A 22,772-nucleotide genomic window follows, 5' to 3' on the forward strand; every position below is an offset into this window, starting at 1 on the left:
AGGCAAGCTGCATCAGTGTCTTCTTTTAAATCACAGCTGAAAACATATTTTTATCGAAAGGCCTTCCTGTGATATTGTTTTATCCACAATGTTACATTAATTTTTAATCTGCTTTTATTCATGGTTTTCTTTTATTCACTCATTTTTTAAATTTGTTTTACTGATTTTAATTGTTTTATTGTTTTAATTGCTTTTATTAGTTTCTCTTTTACTCTTTTTTCAGCTGTTCCTCTTAAATTGTCTTGCCAGCCCATGCTTTGTTCTCTTTATTGTGGGTTTTTATGCTGTAAAGCACTGTGTAAAGTCTGTTTTGATAATTGCTTTATAGATAAACTTTATTATTAGATTATTATTAAAAAAAAGGCCTCACAAAAGCCACACATTTTTGCAGGCACACTACAGGATCCACTGAGAATGGCTCTGAGACTTCACTTATTTTAAGACTGTGATGAAAAAACCTGATCGACAAATTAAAGAAGTATCCCTTTTTTATGTCTAAATTGAAATGACTGTTAATCTCTTTTCAAAAGAGGAAATAATTACTACATGTGCAAAGAAAGTCATTCTGGACACATGAATGGAATGTTTTAAAATAATTTATTAGGAATTTTAAAAAGTTTTTTTTTTTCAAAGGAATAAACATTACAGGAAAATAAAATCAGAAAATGTTACAGTGTTGACAAGATTGTTATTTCTCAGTGAAAACAGCATTGAAGTTTGAACTACCATAGTAGCCCGCAGCAGTGTGAGAGTGTGTGTATCAAAATGTAAAACCTGGTGCTCTGTGGGTCGGGAGTGCTTTGTTTGTTTTTATTTAACATTCGAAGGAGAACACATTTAACGTGATCAGCCAGTGCAACATCCTAGTAGCTCTGAACATCATTGTTTTGGTCTAAAGGTATCGGTCACATTGCTACAGTCTGTGACCTCCAGTGGATACACAGCAATGGGATGGAGAGGTGGGGGGGAGGGGGGGATGACAGGTAAACAAGAGTTAATGAGACCCCTCCTTTAAAAACCATCCACACTTTAACAGAGATGTTAATGCAAATAACAACAAAAAGTCAGAGTAAAAGTTCACATTTGCAAATGAGGTACCACCCCCCCAAAAAGACAGCACATGGCACATTGAAGACCAATGTGTGAAAACCACATGACCTGCTCGCGGAAGAATCGACACACCTGCAGAGTGAATCAGTCTGTACAGTGCTAACTGTGCATTACTGCCCCTGCATACTAGTCCTTCATTTTCCTTCACAAACAATCATCACATATTGAAAATCACAGTTAAAACAACAATATGACAAAATAAGAAAACAGCATGAGGAGCTTTTCACACCCAAATATCCCCAAAAGTAAAGTGTTTTTTCCAGACGCAGCCTCTCTCCTTTAACTGAAATGCAGATGACACATCTGTGACAAATGTCTGGAGAGGAATACAGTGTATGACTGGTCTGCAATTGACATCAAATACTCTGAAATGTTCTTGACCTCCATGTGAAACAAGGATACATCACAGTCAGACTTTCCAACACGTGAAATGTGATTAAAGAATCAATCGTTACTTTTTTTTTTCAAATCCTCCCACACACAAAAATCAGTTGCCCCCCCCCCCCCCCCCCCCCCGAGAAACCAGTCATATTTACAATATTTTACAAAAATGTACAGCTCATGTAAGCCTATTATGTAACTGTGACTAATGACCATTATTAGTGTAGCAAGTTTCTGTTAAAAAATCCTACCAAGATATACACTTTGTGACACATTTTAAAGAAATAGTATTAATCACAAATGTTTTGTTAAATTCAGTATGAACTACTGACAAATATACAGTTTTCCCGTACTAATTACAGCTCCAGACCGTCAAACACCTGGAGATTCTTCTCCTCACAGGTCAAAGGACCCCAAAAAACAGCCAAAACATATAGAGAAAGAACGCAGCCATCAAAAACAAAGAAGTGAAACAAAACAACAGAAAAATGACTAAAAAGTACAGCGTGTGTGTGTGTGTGTGTGTGTGTGTGTGTGTGTGTGTGTGTGTGTGTGTGTGTGGGTGTGTGTGGGTGTATGTGTGTATGTGTGAGTGAGTGATGCTATTGCATGTAGTGAAACAATTTAGCCCCGCCTATTTTCTTCATTTTTCTCAGCAGGTGGAGTTTAGTGAGGCATCAGCAGGGTGGGCTGGGTGATGATTCAGCTGCCCCGGCAGGAGAGGTGGGCTGGACCGAGACCGACCAGATCAGCTCCAAAGCAGCTTCAACTCCCTCCAGCTCTCAGTCAACAGCTTCGGCTGTAAAAAAAAAAAAAAAAAAAAAAAAAAACACCCAAGGATTACTCACAGGTTATGTTGAATCAAAGATCTCTCGTGTGGTACGATTAAGTAAGCTTGTCAGTAAGAAGAAGTGACTCACTCTCAGTGGTAGCCGTTGGTGAAGGCCGTGGCGATCAAAGGACCCTGTGGGAGAGAGTATTCAAGTCCATAGTTCAGCCCCCCCTCAATAAAAAAAACAACAACAACAACAAAGATATGAACAGGACAGTAGATAGGGTAGAAAACTGGATTGGGGTATCAAATGTGGTAAAGATCTTCAGGTTGTGATTGAACTTGGGTCGCCCACTTTGAGGACTGTCACGTCAATGCATGGCACACACGATTTAGCTGCTAGACTTAACCGGCATTACGACCCCTATTGGTTACTGAAGAGGCTTCATGAGGCTCATAGATGGCGATCGCCAAATTGGTAATGTTGACTCCATCTAACTTTTAACTTGTCTGGAAAGAAGAGGTGGAGTTGGGGCCACTGCCAAGCTGCTTGGCAAACAGCCACAAGGCACCCACTTGGCAGTTAAATCAGCCATTCCTCTCACTATGAATAATTGTACATAAGATAATCAAAACAGACACGTTTTTGAAAAAATGATCCCTAAAACAGCCGTCACAAATATGAAAATGAGGTGCCAGGATTGTTTTAAGTACCAGGCTGTAAACATGTTTAAAGGAAGTCTGAAGAGATTAGCAGAATTTATCTGAACAGATTTGATATAAATGGAAAAAAAAATAGTCCCAAGGAGGTTTAAACTGATGTATAATCACCTGAAATTTAAAATCATTTTGTCTTTGTAAACTTAAAATGAGTGTTATATATATTGTGATATAAAAACAGCTGCAATTTCATTTCACTGAAAGAGAAAGCTTTGCATTGAAAAGGCTTGAACACAGGATCTATTCTACAACAGCTGATCTGTAGAAGAGTTTCATCTCACCCCCAGGCCATGGCTGAATCCAGTGCTCGGGGCGGGGCTCGCAGCGCTGAGGTAACTGCTGACAGCTGACTCCTGACCGGCTGTTCCATAAAGATCTGCCATGGGTCCTGGGCTGCTCGTACCTAAAAATCCTGCTGTGCGAGACGGGGTGGCGCCTGAAGGAAGATTGAAACAACAATGTCAAGTAATTTCCAGGTGAAGACACAAAAGACAGTCAATGAATGCAATCTTAATTTAACAATAGTATCCCTCTTCTGAAGCATCTGTCATCATTCTTTTTTCACAGTGACAAGGATCCAAAGAGTCCTCTGAGACACATCACATGCCGAGCTACGACTTTATTGTTAGTGAAGAGATATGTGGATTCAATTTTCCTCAGGAGTTGGTCAGACAAACACTGGAGCTAGAGAAGCAGCTCATACTGTACACTTATATATAATGAGCAAAACTTTGCAGAAAAGTTAGTCAAAGTCAGTTTGTAGAGGTGGTCAAACATTAACCTGTATTTTATAGAGTTTTCCTCTGCTGCCCCCAGGTGGCCAAAGTCAGCTACTGCAGTGTTACATTACATCTCTGAGAAGTTTTCTTTCTTTTCCTGCTTTTTCCTCTCAGGAGCAGATTCACAATTTAGCACAATTTAGTAGTATCCAGGTATCTGGAAAATGTTCAAGTTTCTAACATACAAATCAAAACTGTGTAACTGAAAAGTTGAAGAATCTAAAAGGTGCCTGTTGAATCTTGCATAAGATCAGGTCGTTCACTGTTATCTCAAATATTCAGATGGAGGAAAAAAGGACTAAAGCATTAGTGGTTAACTTAGTTAGGGTAGAAAATCAGTGTGTCTCAATGTTTATACCTCTAACTACTGCTGCTGCCGCCGCCGCCGCTGCCATTGGTCCATACGCTGTGAGCGGAATGGCTGTAGAGGTAGAAAAGAAAAGGTCCAGGTTAAAATATCTTGGTATGTCTGCACATTAAATAAACTTGCAACATATCTTAAAGGCTCACTCCAGTGAACTCAGGAACTTTATGAACATTGTATCCAAAGAAGACAAGGAAATAGAAACTACAAGGTCACTGGAGGAAGCCTTTAAGACAAACAATGAAACCCTCCTCATTACTGTCAGCAATCCTGCCTTCAGATTGAGACCGAGGAGGACTGACAAACACAAACATGCAAACCAAAGACTGATCAGATGTTGATGCTAATGTGATGTGTAGCAGACTGACAACATGCTGCTTGTAAAGTCCAGAGGAGGGACTGACTGACCTGTGAGCTCAGGGGGGTGGGGTGAAGTCAGAAGGGGAGTCCTCTCTAAGTGGAACTCTAAAACAGAAACATCAGAGTGCTGTGAGACACACTCCATCACCGACGCCGCCAGCAAGGAGAACACACACACACACACGCATGCACACACACACACCAACACACAAGAGGAAGGGAAACACCTCAGACGAGGACAGGTATGGAGAGCACATATTTAAATACACAAGGTTTGAGGATTCAAACTGGAGTTAGAGGAGGGAAGAGTGTCGTTTGGTCATAAAGTGATGTTAAAGTCATAAAATAGCATGAAATACAGCAACTGTTACATTTTGTCATAGGAAAATGAACTCAAAGTTTTATTTTATTAAAATGTAAAACATCCAGTTTTGGTAAACAACTGCCAAATTACCATCATACACTCCAGTGAAACACACTGCAATGCTAACGTGCATACATTCACACACACACTTACAAGCTAAGCAGATGCAATTCCACTCCCTGATATTTACAAGCAGCCATTAACACTCACAATGTTTCACGGGTTTCTATGGAAAAATGTTTGTATTTGTGACAGTGTGTCTACTCATACCACAGGAGCACTGACACCAAGATCATCCCTTTTCACTTCAAACTAGCCAAACTTTTACAAGCCTTTTTTAAAGTTATTTTCTCAGCAGGAAATGATCAAGGCAAAGAGTGTTGGTGACAAAACTCTGCAAATGGGGTGCACATTTTAACCACTAAGCCAAACCAGTGCCCCAAAATCACACACCTCTACCTGCTGCGGACTAAAGACATGTGCAACAAGCTTCAGGTAGCTCGATGTAACAACTACTGGATGGATCAATATCGTATTTTGCACAGTGAGAAATCTGGTCTATAATCAAGTAACCACAACTCTTAAAACATTCCCTTCAGCCGCAGCAGTATTTCCTTTTCAGTGCTTATTAGCAAATTAAAAAAAATGTAGCACTTCTGTTTTGAATTCTTCAACAAACAAATGAAAAAGTTAGTGTGCGTTCATTACTTCACACTAGGAGGAGGAAAAATGATCCTTTTTATTTTTTGGATGATTACTTTATTTGTTGAACATTTAACAGGAAGCATGGATGATAACTGACCATACCACACAGGTCTGAAGAGTTCACCAGATTGCTTATTAATCCACGGTCTTTTCCTTCCTTTATAAAATAAAAGTAAAAACCCAAGCCTGGATATGAAAATGAATCACATACAAATATAGACATTAGGATGATTTTGGTGTCAGTGCTTTCCCAACGTAAAAGGTGAACACCCTTCAAATTCTGCTATGTATCTCACCAATATATCTACAACCACGAATGATTGAACACTTGCACCTGCTTACTAAACGACTATGATTATGTATCATTTTGCTGTCAATGTGTCAAAAAAAACACCCCATGTGTATCAGGAGCAGAAAATGTGATGTGATTACCAGGAAACTGGTAGGTATATCCAGGAGTGATGCCAGCGTAGCTCCTGCTGGTGTAGGTAGCAGTCTGGAAGCCTGGGTAACCTGTGGAAAGGGATGATGACGCAGAGTTAAGAGAGAAAGAGATAGCGCAGACCACAATCAGAGAGGCAGTTAAAGGTAACACTTGAAACAAACAGAGATGAGGGTGTGGTTGTGCTGCCCTCTAGCTGTGAAGCCTGGGAGAGTCAGCGACGTGCAGGTGGATGATATTCTACACCTGTGGTCTGGATCTCTTCACAAGGACAGGACTGAGCAGCTTATCGTCTTTGTTTCCTGTATTTCACTCTCAGCAGTGCTCATTACACAGATTTCCTTTGTTGCAACCTGACACCTGGAGAACTCACGTCACCCCAATGTTCAGATGGACAACAACATCATCTTTTATGAGCTCGACAACACAACCACTTCTAGATTCAATATATACATATAGTTTTTATTAAAGTGTCGTAGTATATTCAGTGATCTACATCGTGTAATCACAGCTTTGAACACTGAAGACAAAGTGTTGTTCTATGACTGAACAGTAGGTGGTAGCATCAGTGTGGTAAGACAAGAAGGTCCTTACGACCATAAGAACATTTGAAATCTGTTAACGAGTTGGCCCTACAGTAGAGGATGGAGTTCAGGGCAATGAGAGGATCAGAGTAGTTTTAAAGGGCTAATCCACATATTTTAAATCTGGGTAAGGTTAATTATCATGAGGTGTGCTCCTCAGCTTGAGGTATAATTGTGGTTAAATGTGGAGAGCCAAAAGATATATAAAGAATAGAGATTAAATAATTATTTTGACAGAGCCTGTAAACTCCCTTGATTTAGGGTCTGAGGGGTTGTAGTGCAAGAAACAGGAAGCAGTACTTTTTGGAGGTTTACATTAACATATAGGTATTTCTCTGTCAGCTGTCTATAGTTTCAACATTTTATGATTAATATAAACTGTCCTTCAAACCGGCCCGCTGTTTTGGCATAGCATTTAAATAATGCACCCCATGAACAGAGGTTATAGTCCTTGAACCGGGCGGCCTTAGCTTAGTTTCAACCAGTGGCCTTTTGTCACGTGTCAGTCCCAAGTTTCTCCAACATCCTTCTCTAAATAAATGCTGAAAAATTAACAAAAAAAATGGACTCAAAAATAAGTATATCATACTTTTGTAGTCCCAAACCTCCTTGCATCTTTTCTGTCTCTCTTTTCATGTCTTAAGTATATATTATGTGTATACATGCACAAGGTTTTCATAATAAATACAGCTGTAGGTGTAGATTTCTTCTATGCAGAATATGTTCTTGTGCACATGTGCTTAATACATTCATACACTACTGTTTGAGTTGAGTCTATGTTAAGATCAGTGAAAATATTGCAGAGGGATAAAAAAGTGCAACATGTGGGTTCAAAGACTTGATGGAAGTGTACCAATAACCTACATGAGTGCTGATTGAAATGTGGAGATATGTACCTTTAAGATCTGAACATTAGAAAAGCACTGTCACATCTTTAATGCTGTGTTTCACTGTATTGTATCTGGTTGACCAGTCATTTGACTGTTTCATTTTAGGGACCGACGTGTAAAAGTAACACTGTGAAGCTCACAGCTGAGAACATTTTGATGTTCTTTCTGTTTTTTTGACCCTTTGTGAGCCGTGCTGAGTGGTCATCTTTCTCCCCATGAAGTGTCATGTGACCTCTGAAACAGCTGTGGCTTTATTGCAGGAAAAGCCATCTCCAGGTTAACTCTTGCAGTCACATCCTTCCTGTACAGATCAATTGAACCTTACCCAGCATACCAATGCCCAGCATGAAGGCATCCATTCCATAGGGCATCACGCGAGAGCGCCCCCTGGCTGAGCCTGTGGGGGACATCACCTCCTTGGGCTGAGCTTTCTTACACTCCACCTGTTTCCGGGTTTAAGACAAATCAGCCCTGGTAGTTTTTACATTAAATGGTGGTATTATATAGTTGTTAGGATGTCAAAGTGTTCACCATTTTGTTGTTGATCTCGTGGAAGTGAATCTCGCAGACTTTCTCCACCACATCCTCGTTTTCAAACGTCACGAAACCAAACCCTGGTGAGGAAAACGTTTGTAAGTGAGGAAGTTTCAGAGTGTGTTGAATGTGGACAGCAGGCCTTTCTGTGCAGCAGTATAGCTAATAGTCTCCAGTAATCAGCACTATAATAGCCGCTTAACACATTTGCCCCCCTTCCCCCAGTTCAACGCTGCTATTCTGCACTCATCCTTTTCTTCCCTCCCTTCCTGGCCAGAAGGCCCGGGCAAAGCTGGTAGGCTGTCATAATCGATCAGTCCCAGGGTGGGGAGGAGGTGCTTAAGGAGGCTTTATCCTGATCCAGATTAACGGACTGGCTAATTAGACTAGCCCCGTTCGTCTCCTCTAGATCAGCCCACAGGAAGGAGGACCAGTGGGGGGCAGGGGGTGGTGCAGAGGGATCGATAGACACCAGGGAGGGACTGGAGGAAGAGGAGTAAATCGACAGAGTGATGTAGGAAATAAACGGGCAGAGAGAGGGGTCAGTGTCTCACCTCTGTGTCTGTTGGTGGTCTTGTCGAACATGAGCATGGCATCGTCAACCTGGGGGGACACAAACAACACAGTTTTTTCAGCCGAGGCTCTCTCTCTCTCTTTCGCCACGCGGCATATTGCCTGACCTCAGCCCTTCTCAAGTTCTGCAGGGAGGCTCAGCAACAGATGGACAGAGAGGAGGGGGAAGAGGGAGGGGAGGTGACCGGAGAAGAGCGACAGGTTACAAAAAGGAGGCAGAGGGGGGCAAAAGACAGCAAATGTGAGGAAATACTGTACGACAAGCCCCGACAGTGTTCCAAGCTAGCAGACGTAATGGGTGGTATTAAAACTTGGAGTCTGTGTTTGCTGCTAAACTGCCACGGTCACAATCCTTCTCTCAGACAGGCCATAATCTGCCGCCTTTCTCCCCTCCAAAGTTAGACAGTCCCATGGCAACAGTACAAAAAGTCCACATAAAAGAGCTTGAGCCAACATCAAATATGCTTTTATGAACAGTGAGCGAGAGAGTGCCAGTGAGACAAAGGAGGCCGCAAAGAGAGAAACTGTTTAGCCAGCCACAGGCGGAAAGGTGAATCCTGTGGGCAGGTGGAGACTCGATGAGTGGGGAGAGCTGATAGCAAGAGGAATAGCGACAGGTGGAGATATAGAGAAAGAGAGCACAGAGAGTCCTGGAAGAGAGAGGAAGAAAAAAAAAAGATTGGGTCAAAGTGGAAAGGGAGGAGAAAGAAGAGACAAAAGCAGAGGGAGAACAAAGAGGCCTGGAGGCTTTGTTTGTTGGCACAGTCAGCCATAATTCCTCCTCCTCTTCTCCCTTTGACCTCTCCCTCCGGCCCAGCCTCCCTTCATGGAGCAAAGACACAGGTGTCTGTTCTATACACACACACACACACACACACACACACACACACACACACACACACACACACACACACACACACACACACACACACACACACACACACACACACTGACCGAGTTTCCTATGTCAAAATTGATGTGCTCTTCTTCACTCTCTGCACATGTTCACACTCCGGTCGTCACACAGACGTCCAAATAAACATTTGGTAAATGAATCTGCGCTCTCAGTCTATAATAAGTTTACTGGATAAGGTCCACTGAACAATTTGTCATAGTCACATACTCACACACACTCAGTGCTAGCACATAGTGTGCTCTTGTGTGTGTGTGTGTGTGTGTGTGTGTGGACCCCCAAGGGCAGTTTGCCTACAGAAAGGTTAAAGGTGAAGGAGGAGTGTCAGTGTGAAAGGGGACCTGTTACTCTGATGCCTCTCAAGTCACTGCTTCCTGCCAGCCTGACATTTGCTCAACGGCTGACATGTGCAAATCCCTGTCTCTACAACAAAACCACAACAAGATGATCGTTTTAACCATTTAAATGTTTCCTAAGAGGCCTGCTTGTAAAGTCAAGACTCCATAGACTGTCCACTTTCACTATCACCTGTAAAGAGGGCAGCTGTAAAGAAGAGTACAGCAGTGTTTGCACACACGCTGGAGATCTCACTTTGAGCCGAAGAGAAACACCATAAAACTAACAAACGTAACTGTAAGATACGGTAACCACAAACACAAGACTTTGCACAATCGCAGTGTTGACTGACACACAGAGGCCCTTAAGGATGCGATCAAGGCTTCACAACAACACACCAAGTTTCTGTTTACAAACCACAAACTGAGATAAATCTACATCATTAGTCGATATTTCAAACACTGGCCATTTAACGGCGTACTGTCAGACAATATTCCCTCTTATACCCGTTTTTCTCCACCTCTCATCTTCCCTGTTATCCCCTGCCCATCCCTCTCCGCGCTCCTTTGTCCTCACCAGGACGGGACACAAAAGGTCCAGTGAGGCAGTCTAATCAGGAACTTCCATGGATGGCTGGAGCCCACATTTCCCTGTCCATCCCTCGATATCTCTGTCCGCAAAATTCATCTCCACGTTATGATTGAGGAGGGAGCGTGAGGGAAACTGGAGGCTAGAGCTTTGGCACTGAAAAATACAGTGCCGCGCTGTGGGAAACTCAGCGGCCAAATCAGAGTCTGAATCTGAAAGTTTTGAGGCCTTCAGGTCGATGTCCACCTGCAGTCTGCTGAAACGTTTAATAATTGATCTGCTTTGTCTAATCTGATCACACGAAAGTTAAACCTAACAGTACGTGTTGTCGTTTTTACATCAGAAGACTTTCTAAGGAGCCTGAACAATCCAGAAACTTCCATTATGCAGATTAAGTTCTGAGCAAACTAACAAAATATTTGCCCAGCTTTGTACAGAGGCATAAAGGCCCTCGTAAACCCCCCAACACACACCCCATCTTTGCCCCAGTTCCCCCTCTTACGCCTCCGCAAACCTCTCTCAATCAGCCCCCCCTCCCTGGTCGGTGCCTTTGTCAGCCCATCATCTATTATCCGCCACACGTCTCTTCAAATAAACTAACTTAGAAAAACTTTACAGAGAAATATTTAAAAAAATCACAAAGTCATATCTCAGAGAATTTAAGTCTGAAAGGTTAAACTGCAGGTTTATCAGCTTTAATCAAAGACTTGTATTTTTAGTTAGTGAACTCCGGAGTTGACCCCCACCCAACACATACACTCATGCAAACACCCCCGAACACCACCTCGTCCCTCCTCCTTCAGAACAAAACCCCCTCACCAGCAGAATTACTTGGGGACAATGGGCAAGCCAGGTCACCACGGTAACGGGCCAGGAGGGGGTTGTGGGTAGGAGCAGCTGTTACATCAGATTAATTCAGATTCTGATAATCCCTCCTCCTTCCTCACCATCACCACACACTCACTACAAAACTTTTCTCCCCCCCCTCCTCTCTTTCTCTCCCTCCTCGAGTCCCCCTAACTTCGCCTGCTGCTTTCGAAGCCTCTCCGCCTCGTTATTTTCCCTTCCCTCTCCTCTCTCAGCCTCTTCTCTCCCTCCTTTTTCTCGCCCTCCTCCACCACCACCTCCTCCTTCTCGCTGTAACCCCTTCACTTCAGGGCGCTCGCTTCGACTCAAAGTGAAGTTTTTCTCGAAAAGAGTTTGCAGTGAATCAGACTCGGCCGAGCTGGCGGGACGTGGTACTACGTGTTTCTGAGCTGTTGATTTCTCTCTGCACGGACGCCAACTTATGTGAGTCCATTAACACAGGAGAAAATCATCCTTACTCACAGTCTGAACATATAACAGATATAAAGTTGAACATTTTCACCACAGAGAGACAACTTGAACACACTTTCAAACATCACTCACCTTCCCAAACTGGTCAAAGTACTGTTTGACGTCCTCGATGGTTGTGTTCACTGACAGGCCTCCGACAAAGATCTTCTTGGTTCGAGTCACCAGCTGACAGAGGAGGAGAGAAACCCATGAGCACATTTTCTGTACCAGCTGTCTGTTAATGTGTTTACATAAATAAAACATACTCAAATAAATTAGAAAAGCACTCCTTGTGGTCATAAGAGTTTCAAATAAATGTTAGAGCACTCACATGAAATTTTCGGAGTAATACTTGAACATTTTAAATCAAACTATTTTGTATTTTTAGCTGCAAATGTAGCACAAGCACATTACTTAGAAACACACTGGTGGTAATTGTGACTGGGACTGTAATTGTTACTTCACTTAAAGGAACCCGAGTTAAAATCCCTGATTTTATAGACAAAACCAGTTGTTATGTTTCTCACCACTTCCACCAAAATCACCAGTTAAACAGTCATTATCCTCTGCTGAGAGGGTCAGTTACATGAGAATAAACAGAAACTTCACGTCTTCATGTGGAAACAGAACTGGCAAGAGGAAAGACTTTGGGTGTATTGAACTTTTTGTTGTTGGATATTGTGAAGCAAAAGAAAACTAAATTATAGAAGTTTTGACTGATCAGGATTATCAAACATCATTGCAAGAGGTGTAAGCTTAGAAATATAATTACAGCTCTTGATTATATATATATTTTTGTTCTTTTGGTTCCAAATATTTGGACTTGGAAGCTTGAGGAAAGAACTGAAAATGACACATGAATGAACTAAAGAATTACAGGATTCCTTATTAATATAATCTTGCCCTGTAACGATGGTGCTTCCCACGCTATGGTTGTCATACTTTATCAATTTTGTTATTTTCAATCATACCTTATATTATGAGTTTATCTTTACAAAATATCTAAGGTTTACTGGAATATGCATTATACAAAACATCTATGTTTCTGTTACTCCACTTGGAGCAGAGAAGTGTAACTTAAGGTCTGTAAGCCTTGAGAGTTCGGTTCTCATGCTGATATATTTTTCAGAATTTTTTTTTAAGGTTCAAATCTTGTAAAAATGTGTCTAGGGAGATTTCTAAGGCTGCATGAAAAAGTTACATCATCTTCATGTAAGGTTAGTTTTGTTTCTGTTAGGTTTTAATCCAGTGATTAATGCATTGTTTTTAACTTTAATTGCAAGAGTTTCAAAGCACAATAAGAGCAAATAGGGTGATAAAGGAAATCTCTGTCATACATCTCTATTTGAAAGCACTCGATAGATTTCCATCCCTCACTTGTGTGCTTATTATTTGATTGTGCATAACCTTTGAAAATGTTATAAGTTTTGTACCAAAACAAAATTAAAAGCTTTTGAAATTACTCATTTCAAATTGTGTGTTTATTAAAGTAAAAGCTGTTTTAAAATGTTTTGCTATCCTTGAGCAGTCAAATAAGAAGAGTTTATCCAGCACAATTACTACCTAATTATCCCTAACATGTCTTAACAATTATGTTAAACTCAAGGTTATATCTTTTTATATAGTTCGCTTCGCTTCATAGAGATTTGTTATGTAACACTGTGGTTAACCTATTTCACGTAGTCAGTGAATTTCTCCGTCTTAATGTCACCTTCGTCTGTTTCATGATGTTTGCTCTCATGCAGCTTACACGTTAATAGACAAAAAGCCTGTTTTCTGTGTTACACATAAACTCTGCCATGCCTCATTAAACACTCGGCACCTGTAATTATTTTACATTACTTCCACGTTCTGCCAAGCTTTTCGAGAGTAGGCAAAGAAAATTGCTTTCTCAGTGACACAAAGGAGTAAGAGTAACATCTAACACTGTAGATGTAGCCACTAAATACTAACATGATATTATACTTCCACTCACCACCTCCACATGGTATTGTGGGTTTTTGTTTGTAGATTGGGAGTGGAAACACTTGCTTAGAATTTAGTGAGGAGTCAGATTTACTCCCATTAACACTGGACCAGAGCCTGAGATGTGCAGCAGATACACCTGTTCCATAATAGCAGTACAAAATGCAAGCTGCACATGTATATAAGTCGAACTGTGACATTATCAAAATAATTGTAGATTAACAAAACAACAGCTTTCACAAGGATTTCACACATGCAGTTCAAGGTATCTGAAGTGTTTGCAAGGACTCGAGCTGATCCACAAGAACGCTTATTGTGTTGCACTTTTTGCAGCTGGATCACAAAGTGTGTATTCAAAACCAGCGTATCAACCTGTGAGCAGCCACTCCAGCAAATGTGTTGTGCTGATGTAAAAATGATGAAGCTACACGTTAAACTCCATGTACTTCCTACTAGTACTCCTGCAGGCTCAATTAATCCAGCCTCTTCCACCTCTCACCATGTTGTTGGTAATGAAAGAGACAAAGAGGCTAAGATCAGCACAGAGCACACTGGAAATATAATCCAAGCGTTAAGGTTGTCTCAACAATAGCCAGTGTCTCTGAAGTTGTGAAGCGTTTTTGTAAACACACGATCACGTAACGGTTCAGGGATGTCAGCGCTGATCGTGTTCATCAGATTACGAGGCATTAGCCCCAATAAGAGACTGAAACGTTCAACACACACACCGACCTGCAGGAGACAGTTCAACTCACCTTGGGCTGAGCTCTGCGAGGGAATGCAACCTTTGGGTCGATCTGCAGGAGAAAATACAGAAAGAGAGAGGAGACAGTCAGTGCTGGGTCATGAAATACATCAAGAAGAAACCTGATGTCTTCCCATGGTGTACTCTGAATCAGAAGCCTCATCTTCTATTTCTAAAGACCCATCATTTGAGCACAAAATATCAACAGAATCTGAATCGATGCGTCAAACTCCAAAACACCTGTGATTGTAAAGTTCATTAGCGAGGGCCTCACTGTGCTTGGAAACAGAGCGTTAATGAAATACAAAGAGGTGATGTGTTCATATCATAACCTGCTTCAGATGGTAGACCAGGTTCTGCTTATGTAGCACATGGTAAAATAAAATGGTTAAATCTAGCGTCCAGTGATTGGTAATACATTTAATTTAAATAATTATTTATTTATTTGACTTATTTAATTTATGATGAGAGTTCCAGAAAAAAAGCTTTCTTCTCCTTCTTTTAGATACTTCAGTTGTATTTACCTGAGTGTTGAAAGACCAGCAAGATTCAAATTAATCAACAAAATAGTAATTGTGGATGTTAGGCAGGATTTGCTGCAAAACATGCTGTCAAACTTAATTGGGGAAAAAAATTGTCAGAAAAAAGTCTGTAGGGAAAGACTTTTTTTTTAAATGAATGTTTCTAGTAGGATATGCTGCTTTTGGATTTTTCTAAATAGGCTGTAATTGATTTTGTGAGTATCATTATTAAATTAAACTGACTTTAATCGTATTGATATGGAGGTAAAAAAAAAATCAAGCAGGTGTGAAAAATCTGGGCACATGCCTTTGATGAAAACAAAAACTTTAATTCATCTTGTTTCCACAGAACTGACTGTCTTTATGTGATGTTCACTCTGAAGTTTTATCACGAATTCCTAGGGGAGGATTAAAAGGATGTGTAAGTGTGCCTGTGGGTGTATCAGTGCAGCTGTGCTCAGGTGGAATGCACGGGACTGTCCGGTGAACCCCTGCCTCTCTCGTCACCAGCGTGTGACATGTGATCTCCTGGAATCTCACACGGGCACTACAATCACAAACACGCCTCACCTCCGAGAGGAGAGGGGGGGGACAAGAGCGTCCGAGAGGGAGGAGGAGAGAGAGGGAGAGAGAGAAAGAGAGAGGGAAGACAAGACAGAGGGAAGAGGGAGCTGTCAATCAAACCACACCGACAGCTGATCCACCCACTTTTTGTTTGTTTGTGTTTGTTTGTTTTTGTCTCCCTCAGATTTTGTTGGAGGTGATGCCAAACAACAGGGAGCGTGCGCCATCCGGTACGCTTTAAGGTTGATCCGGATCGTCCTCTACCCTGCTGCTCCTGATGTTTACACCCAAGAAAGAGAATCAGCTTAACTTCTTTTGGAGGTTAACCTTCTTTGATGTAAATCTTAACTCTAAATCTACTACAAACAACAGCACTTCAACATAATGTGGACGAACTGAAGGCCAAGGTTAAGATTTGAGAGAGAACCACACCATGCTTTGAGGATGCAATCATAGACAGGCTGTAAAATTGGAATTTGAGACCGCTATATTAGTCTAAACTGTTCTAATAGAGCTAAAGAACAACTAGACTACACCACACTGTACTGCAGTTACACTAACAGATGGTGAGACAGTACAGCGCTAAGATTAGTCCATAACCATGAGAGGGTAGAGTTCAACTACAGTAGAGAGCTAGAGCCTCTATGGTAAACCACATGCGTTAACCACAGGAAGGCTGACGGTGTTGTTTCTACACGAATAAAAGTTCACCGCAAGTTCTTTTTTCTTTTTTTTAATCTCTTGTTCTAGAGAGCAGAGTGAGAAGACTAAATGCTAAGACTGGAGGATCAGATGCAGAGTCTCTACTAGTTTAGTTTCTATGGTGGCTAGACTACTCTGATAGTCACCTCCGGTCACCAACCCTCCTGATGTCCAACACTCCTGTGCACATTCAAAAACAAACAGACACACACACAAACAAACAGAATCAAACACATGGCAGCACACAGCAGCATCCAAGGGGAGGAAATGTGGACATTAAACAGATGATGTGGCTGAATTCATGAAATGGGTTTGAAACAAACTCAAGGGCTGCATTTAAATTTCCCTTTCACTCAAAAAATGTGTTTTTGATACAAAAATGACGTTTCCACATTTTTCTGCTGGAGGAGGAAAGTTTCCATGCACCAACAAGAAATCTGAACACTTCAGCGTTTACATATAAGTTTCACAAAACAACTAGTTTGGCAGACAATTATGGCTCACTATGCAAATTACCAGAGTGTGCCATTGGAATTGTTCAATGATTAGAAATTTCGTGTCTAATATAGTTAAACTTTTCAGAATAAAAACAGATGCAAATTCAGAGAACTCCTCAATGAGAGTGGAAGAAGAAGTACAAGTATTTTACGAGGTGATCAAACTGTTTTATGGAGAAAAACCTTGCAGAGAACAAAGAGTATCAAATAACAAGAAAAACTCTGAGGAATCTTTTCCAAAAAAACTATAATTAGCCCTTTATTTTCATATCTATTAACTTTATCTCTTGATATGGGGTCAACGTGATTCCCTATGAAAAAGAGATCCCCACACAGACACTTCTAAAGCGCTTCTTTATCTACATCAGGTTGATGTCTACAAGTATCCAAGCATCTCAAGGTGTCATCACAAATGTCTGACGGGGATCTCTGACTTAAAAACACATACAAGGACAGGTGCTGTTATTTTAAGTTACCCTGGACCTAACCTCTCTGCTCTCACAGCGAGGTAACAGGGAAGAAGAAGCTGAGCGTAATACCCAGAGAGGTTTATGAAATCAGGGCAATCCCCTTTGACCAACTCCATCCCAGCTATGCAACAGTTGGCCGGGTGCACTGCCTGTCACAGCCTGAGCCGAGGAGCACACTTAACCCAATGTGCCGATTGGGCCGCACTCAACATCTCAGAGGAACAACTCAAGCTTGTTGACTTCAATCCTATTAGTCAGAAGAGCCATACTAATCACAGATGGGGTTATCCTCCCCCCTTCTTCTCTTCTTCACACTCAGGTCGGCATGGAAATGGTTAACGTGGGGGGGCCACAGCTCTGCGAAAGAGCTGTGACTTTGTTGTAAAACTCTCTGCTGTGCACCTTGGAGCAGCCATTGAATGGAAACTTTGTCCCACAAAGGTGCAGTTTGCATCGGTCGTCAGTGACTTTACAGATAGCAGGAAGCTGGGAGGGCACCCAGAGGGGCGACTAACGCAGCAGCAGTTACATAAATCACTGCAAAAACCTGCCTTTGCTACACTGGTCAAAACCTGAACGCATCTGTCCTTCAGCACAATAAGTACCAATAAATTCCTCTGCAGCAGCACTGTATTTGCTCTTTAGCCTCTCGGCTGTGCAAAGCTCTGTTAATTCCAGTGCCGGAGCGGTTCAGTCGGTCACAGCATGGCACATTCTTTCTGTTGCCACTGGAGAACTTTTTCTTTCTAACAGGATAACCTGTCTGCATGGGAGAGAGAGGGGGGGAGAAGGGGGCAGGGTGAGTGGTCTGAAAAGGCCTCTACTCAACTCACCACCCAACCCCTGTGGATGATCACTGAGCCCTCTCCACGACAAGAAACACACTCCGAGGCCGGCACAAAGCGCCACGACACACCCAAAATGTCAGCAACAAGGAGCCCGAATGAACAAGTTAAACTCACACCAAAGAGGTAAAATCCTTTGTGCCTGAATTTTTCCATGAAGGATGATCAATAAGATGCCAGTCAGAGGGGGTGACATGTTATTACTTTTCACTGAGGGAGGGACAAAATGTTGTGATGCAGCAATATATCGTCATCCTGACTCATGCAATAAAATGATGGCATCACTCTCTTTTTAATCTAAGAGTAACACAGTTCGCTAAAACAGATTTATCTTCCACTTTGACTCTCTACATCACTACTTGGTGACTTCATGAGGCTAATGGCATTAAACGTACTCTTTAATTAATCACATATTATGACGGATCATTATACAACCGTCTAGCAAATAATAACTTCTTGCAGAATCACTGTAGTGTGATATTATCATTGTTGTGGATATTGTGTATTGGGTGTTGTATGGTACCCTGTGGTTCCTGCTGTTCCCGTTGTTTTATAGTTGGATTGTTTTAAAGTAAGTTATTTATTTGTTGTAATTTGTTTATAGAGGATATCGAATTAAGTTTAATACCATACTGTGTTATTATTTTGAATATTTGAGAACAGATAAATGCTTTTATTTTGATAGAATTTGTAGCTTTGCAGGTTATAGAGGATGAAAGTGAAAGGATTTTTTTCCCCTTGACATCATGCCACAAGGAAAGGGCAAACACAAAGCCAGCATTGACTGTAAGCCGAACTGTTGAAGAAACTTTAAACTTGATATTTGCCGAACCTTGTCTTAAATAAGATCCACTTTCAATTTCAGTTTTGTTTCACTGTAAGTTGACTTGATGGACCTGCCACCATACAACGTTTGGATACACCTCTAAATGTCAGTATCATGACCTCCCCTCTCTGTACACTGCCTCATTTCTAGTATCCAAGAAAAGATTGTAAATGATGTGCATTGTTATCGCCTTTTTATTTTCTGTGACAGAGCCATTCTTCAACTGTTGAGTAGGGGGGGTCACTATGGAAACAAACCCCATGGCGAGTTAGTGGCGTCCAACCATGATGGTGCTACTTGTCATAGCTGTCGTGCCTGCAAGTGACACTGCAGCAGTGGGGCACTGGGGGAAACCAAGAAAAACTAAATTTAGTTTAACTCCTCCATCAAACAGCTCCCACTGCTGCTAATTTTGGATTTATAATAAGAAAAAGAAAATCTCATTTCCTTGAAACTGCCCTCAACATTTTTTTCCTTCTCTATTTCCTTCTTCAGCACCTCCACTTATCCTCCAAAGACTCGAGAAGGTGCACAAAAGGGGAAAGGAAGAAATAGCCTCCCCTCATTTCAATACAGGGACTAACCAGCAGCCATCACCACTCCCACAGAGAAGGGAGGCGGGGGCAGTGGTCCCTATGGCGACCAACGGGCCACATTGTTCCCAGACCGGCCCACATTCATTACTGACAAAAAGACACACACACACGCACACACAATTACTCACACACACTGCAACACAGGCGATTAATACATTTCAAGTTGGGATTCACACAGGTGAAAGAGCCTGAATGAGTCATCATCATAAAATCTCAGAGCTCTCCTTCCTCAGTTTGTTTGTTGCTGCTTTCACACCTTGACTGTATCAGGTTGCACTCTCTGCTTCCATTCACAAACTTTTTTCTTTTTAAGGGGTCAATTCTGCCTCTTGGGACAGAAAAGAAAAAAAGCAGTAAGAGGGCTTTGGTTCAGTCATCCAAAAGACAAAATCAGAGTGTCAGTGAGAGCCACCCTCATTCGCTTCCCCTTGTTTCTCTGGAAAACGACACTAGCTTACATTTTCTTGAGTAAAAAGAGAGAGTTCACTACCGCCTCAATCAGGAAAAGAGCTCACATCTCATGTGTGGCGGGGCTTTCAGAAAACATCAGCAAAGTGGAACCTTAGTAAATACACAAAAAAATGTAGCAATGTTACACCTCTCTGGCGGATTATCGGAAAATCCACTAATCAAACACTGAGCAATGGGATTAGCCGCTGGTGGGAAGTAAATACAGAGAACTCACTGTTTTTGAGTCCAACTCGTGCCTAGTTTGGGCCAAAACTTTATCCACACCGGCCTGATCAACAAAGGTGACGAATCCAAACCCTCTGCAGGCACCAGGGAGAAAGAGAGGAGGAGAGGAGGAGAGGAAGAGAAGGAGAGGGAGTATTAATGACACAGAAACTGATGTTGACATGTAATGATACGTTATGAGCAGAGAGGAATCACGGAGGTCAGATAAACTTTCAGCTCCAGCGGAGGAGCCAGGCTCGCAGATCCCCTCACCTCGAGCGCTTAGTAACCGGATCTCGCATCACCATACACTCCTTCACCTCGCCGTACTTGCAGAAGTACTCCTTCAGACCCTCTGGAGAGCAAAACACGGAGAGATGAACCATCAATACTTGATGGAAACAAGAAATGATAACTTTTCAAGGGAAAGGGTTTGGTCGCAGAGATTCCAACTTTTTCACTCTGCTGAGATTTCCCACACCAAAGTTCATGCACTTGTGTACAAAATTGAAACATAAAATAATCTGTTATCAGGACTCAAAATACATTATAATCATTCAAAGTAATAATAACAATAATTAGACCTTTAATTATTCTTATTTCTGATTTATTAATCAGATTTTTACATTCTTAATTGGCTTTTGAGAATCCCTCATTCATCATATGGTAGCCTTGAATAGCTGCATTCATTCTCAGGCAGGATTCATATTCAAGTTTTCAAAAAGCCTTAAACAAATAAACAAATTTTACGTCATAAAAAAGTAGAAAATTCAGCTTTTCAAAAGGGTTCTCTCACTCCATCTAATCCATGCTGAGTTTTTAAAGACAGAGGGAAATTTCAGCGAGTTGGCTTGCAGTGGGAAAGAGATTTACCTTGTGTTGTTTGCCAGCTGAGTCCACCTATGAACATTTTACTGTAGAAAAAAAGAAGAAAAATAAATTAATGTGAATTTTGTGCAAAAGAAGAATTCAGTGAGTTCAATTTACCATAAATAAAGTGTATGTGCTTTCCTTGTTTTAAGGTTTTAAAGTGTAAGTCAGGAGTTAGAGTCTTACAGAGATCTGATTTTAGCTTCATGAAGGCTCCCTGTGGGGAGGTGTGTGTGTGTGTGTGTGTGTGTGTGTGTGTGTGTGTGTGTGTGTGTGTGGGTGTGTGTGTGTGTGTGTGTGTGTGTCCCAGCACAGAATACCAGGTTTGTTTCTGAGGTGTGTGTGTTTGTGAGGTAGGAAAAAGTAAAAAAAAAAGTTTTCACTTACCAGGGGTCGTGAGGGGAGTCCGTGCTGGACAGGCTGCTCTGGCTCCCTTCCGTCTCCATTCCGCGTCCTCGCCGTGTGTGTGTGGGTCTGTGTGTGACTGCTGTGTGCGTCCGAGCCGAGCCGTGCCGTGCGGGAGAACAGGCGGAGAGTGAGTGAGAGGAGCTGGGCGGGTTTGGCCCGGGGTGACAGAGAGGGGAGCGGGCCAGATGCAGGCTGGGACAGACTCCACCTCCTCCTCCTCCAGTCAGTCAGTCCCCGCTGCTGTCCCTCTCTCATCCCACCACCGGGGAGGCACGCGGCTCCGACGTGAAGGGAACAGCTGTTAACCACAGGGCTTCCGCTGCAGCCTTTCAAAATAAAGCTCGGACAATAACTCTGGGGGAAAGTCAGAATAAATCAGAGTCAGCTTTATTGGACAGATATGTGTACAAATACAAGGTATATGACTCTGAATTATCTTTGCTCTTTATGGAAGAGAATTAAGCATTCATTATTAAACTAATAAATGCAAGCCTAAATTCAACCCTAAACATTTAACTAATACAGTATTCAAGTATAAAATGCTAAAACATGATAAAAAATAATATGTTATACTCAAGTGGCAACCTCCAGTCCAATGCAGAAGTGCTAAAAACTGCAGTTCATCGAGGATTCGCTTGAGGCTGGCTCCGGAAGTACCGGAAACCACATACACACCAATTCAAAAAAGACAAACTTTACAGGAGAAATAAACATGTTTACAGCCTGGTACAAAAGACGAGTGCAGTCTGGATAGCTCATTTCTCGATTGGCATACACTGCACAGGGGGTCAATGTTTTTCTAACACAGCAATTTCAAAGATATTGAGATTACGAGTCTTCCAATGAGAGGTATAGCTGACGTGATGGACAGGCGGGAACACTGTAGCTCTTGGCTAGGCGCAAAACCCGCCTCTTTACGTCACAATCTCTCGACAGCAGCAATATGGCTGCCAACGACGATTGGCCTCAAAACAGCTCTTCAGAAACAGATGGGTGACGTCACGGATAATACGTCCATATTTTATACAGTCTATGATTATAAAGTAACAGAAAAGTTCATTTACATGAGGCAGGTAGTCTTTTTCAGTATTTGTCGTAGACCTTGGACTTTGGGTATGTGAATCTATAAAAAAAACAAAGTATTTAAATGGTGTTTTCAAAAAACAAAAAAACAAAACAAAAGGGAAAGAGTTTTGGATAAACCAAGGACACAAAAATAATGTGCAGTGTATTCACGGTATAATTGTAAAAGCAGCACATGGTTGTCTAGGTGTCATAAGTTGGGGATGTAGTCGAAGGCTCTTATCTAAATTGAATTCTTGTTACAGTTTTTATATAAGATATCAAAACAATACA

General features: G+C 41.7%; 1 protein-coding gene across 2 annotated transcripts; it reads right to left on the bottom strand.

Annotated features, from left to right (window-relative positions):
• Positions 1-795: 795 nt before the first annotated feature.
• msi1b (musashi RNA binding protein 1b) lies at positions 796-21,687 on the bottom strand. 2 transcript variants are annotated; one of them, XM_034692075.1, is made up of 15 exons: positions 21,396-21,637; positions 21,012-21,052; positions 20,412-20,493; positions 20,149-20,233; positions 14,453-14,494; positions 11,826-11,918; positions 8,560-8,608; positions 8,003-8,085; positions 7,797-7,914; positions 5,988-6,068; positions 4,535-4,591; positions 4,121-4,183; positions 3,265-3,419; positions 2,412-2,455; positions 796-2,290 (listed from the first exon to the last, which is right to left on the bottom strand). In XM_034692075.1, the coding sequence occupies exons 1-14, from the start codon at positions 21,452-21,454 to the stop codon at positions 2,414-2,416; spliced, it is 1,050 nt and encodes a 349-aa protein (XP_034547966.1). In that variant the 5' UTR covers positions 21,455-21,637; the 3' UTR covers positions 796-2,290; positions 2,412-2,413. The 2 variants fall into 2 exon arrangements, with proteins under 2 accessions (XP_034547966.1, XP_034547964.1); XM_034692073.1 differs by having other exon boundaries at positions 1,642-2,290; positions 2,412-2,494; positions 21,396-21,687.
• Between the last annotated feature and the right edge of the window lie 1,085 nt (positions 21,688-22,772).

Source organism: Notolabrus celidotus, chromosome 9 (genome assembly GCF_009762535.1).
Source record: "Notolabrus celidotus isolate fNotCel1 chromosome 9, fNotCel1.pri, whole genome shotgun sequence".
Classification (NCBI taxonomy): domain Eukaryota; kingdom Metazoa; phylum Chordata; class Actinopteri; order Labriformes; family Labridae; genus Notolabrus; species Notolabrus celidotus.

Coding starts and splice junctions, on each gene's coding strand:
- msi1b (XM_034692073.1), bottom strand. CDS start 21,454: ATGGAGACGGAAGGGAGCCAGAGCAGCCTGTCCAGCACGGACTCCCCT. Junction 21,053..21,395: donor GACTCCCCTCACGACCCCTG/GTAAGTGAAAAC, acceptor TTTTTTCTACAG/TAAAATGTTCATAGGTGGAC. Junction 20,234..20,411: donor CCGGTTACTAAGCGCTCGAG/GTGAGGGGATCT, acceptor TGGTGCCTGCAG/AGGGTTTGGATTCGTCACCT.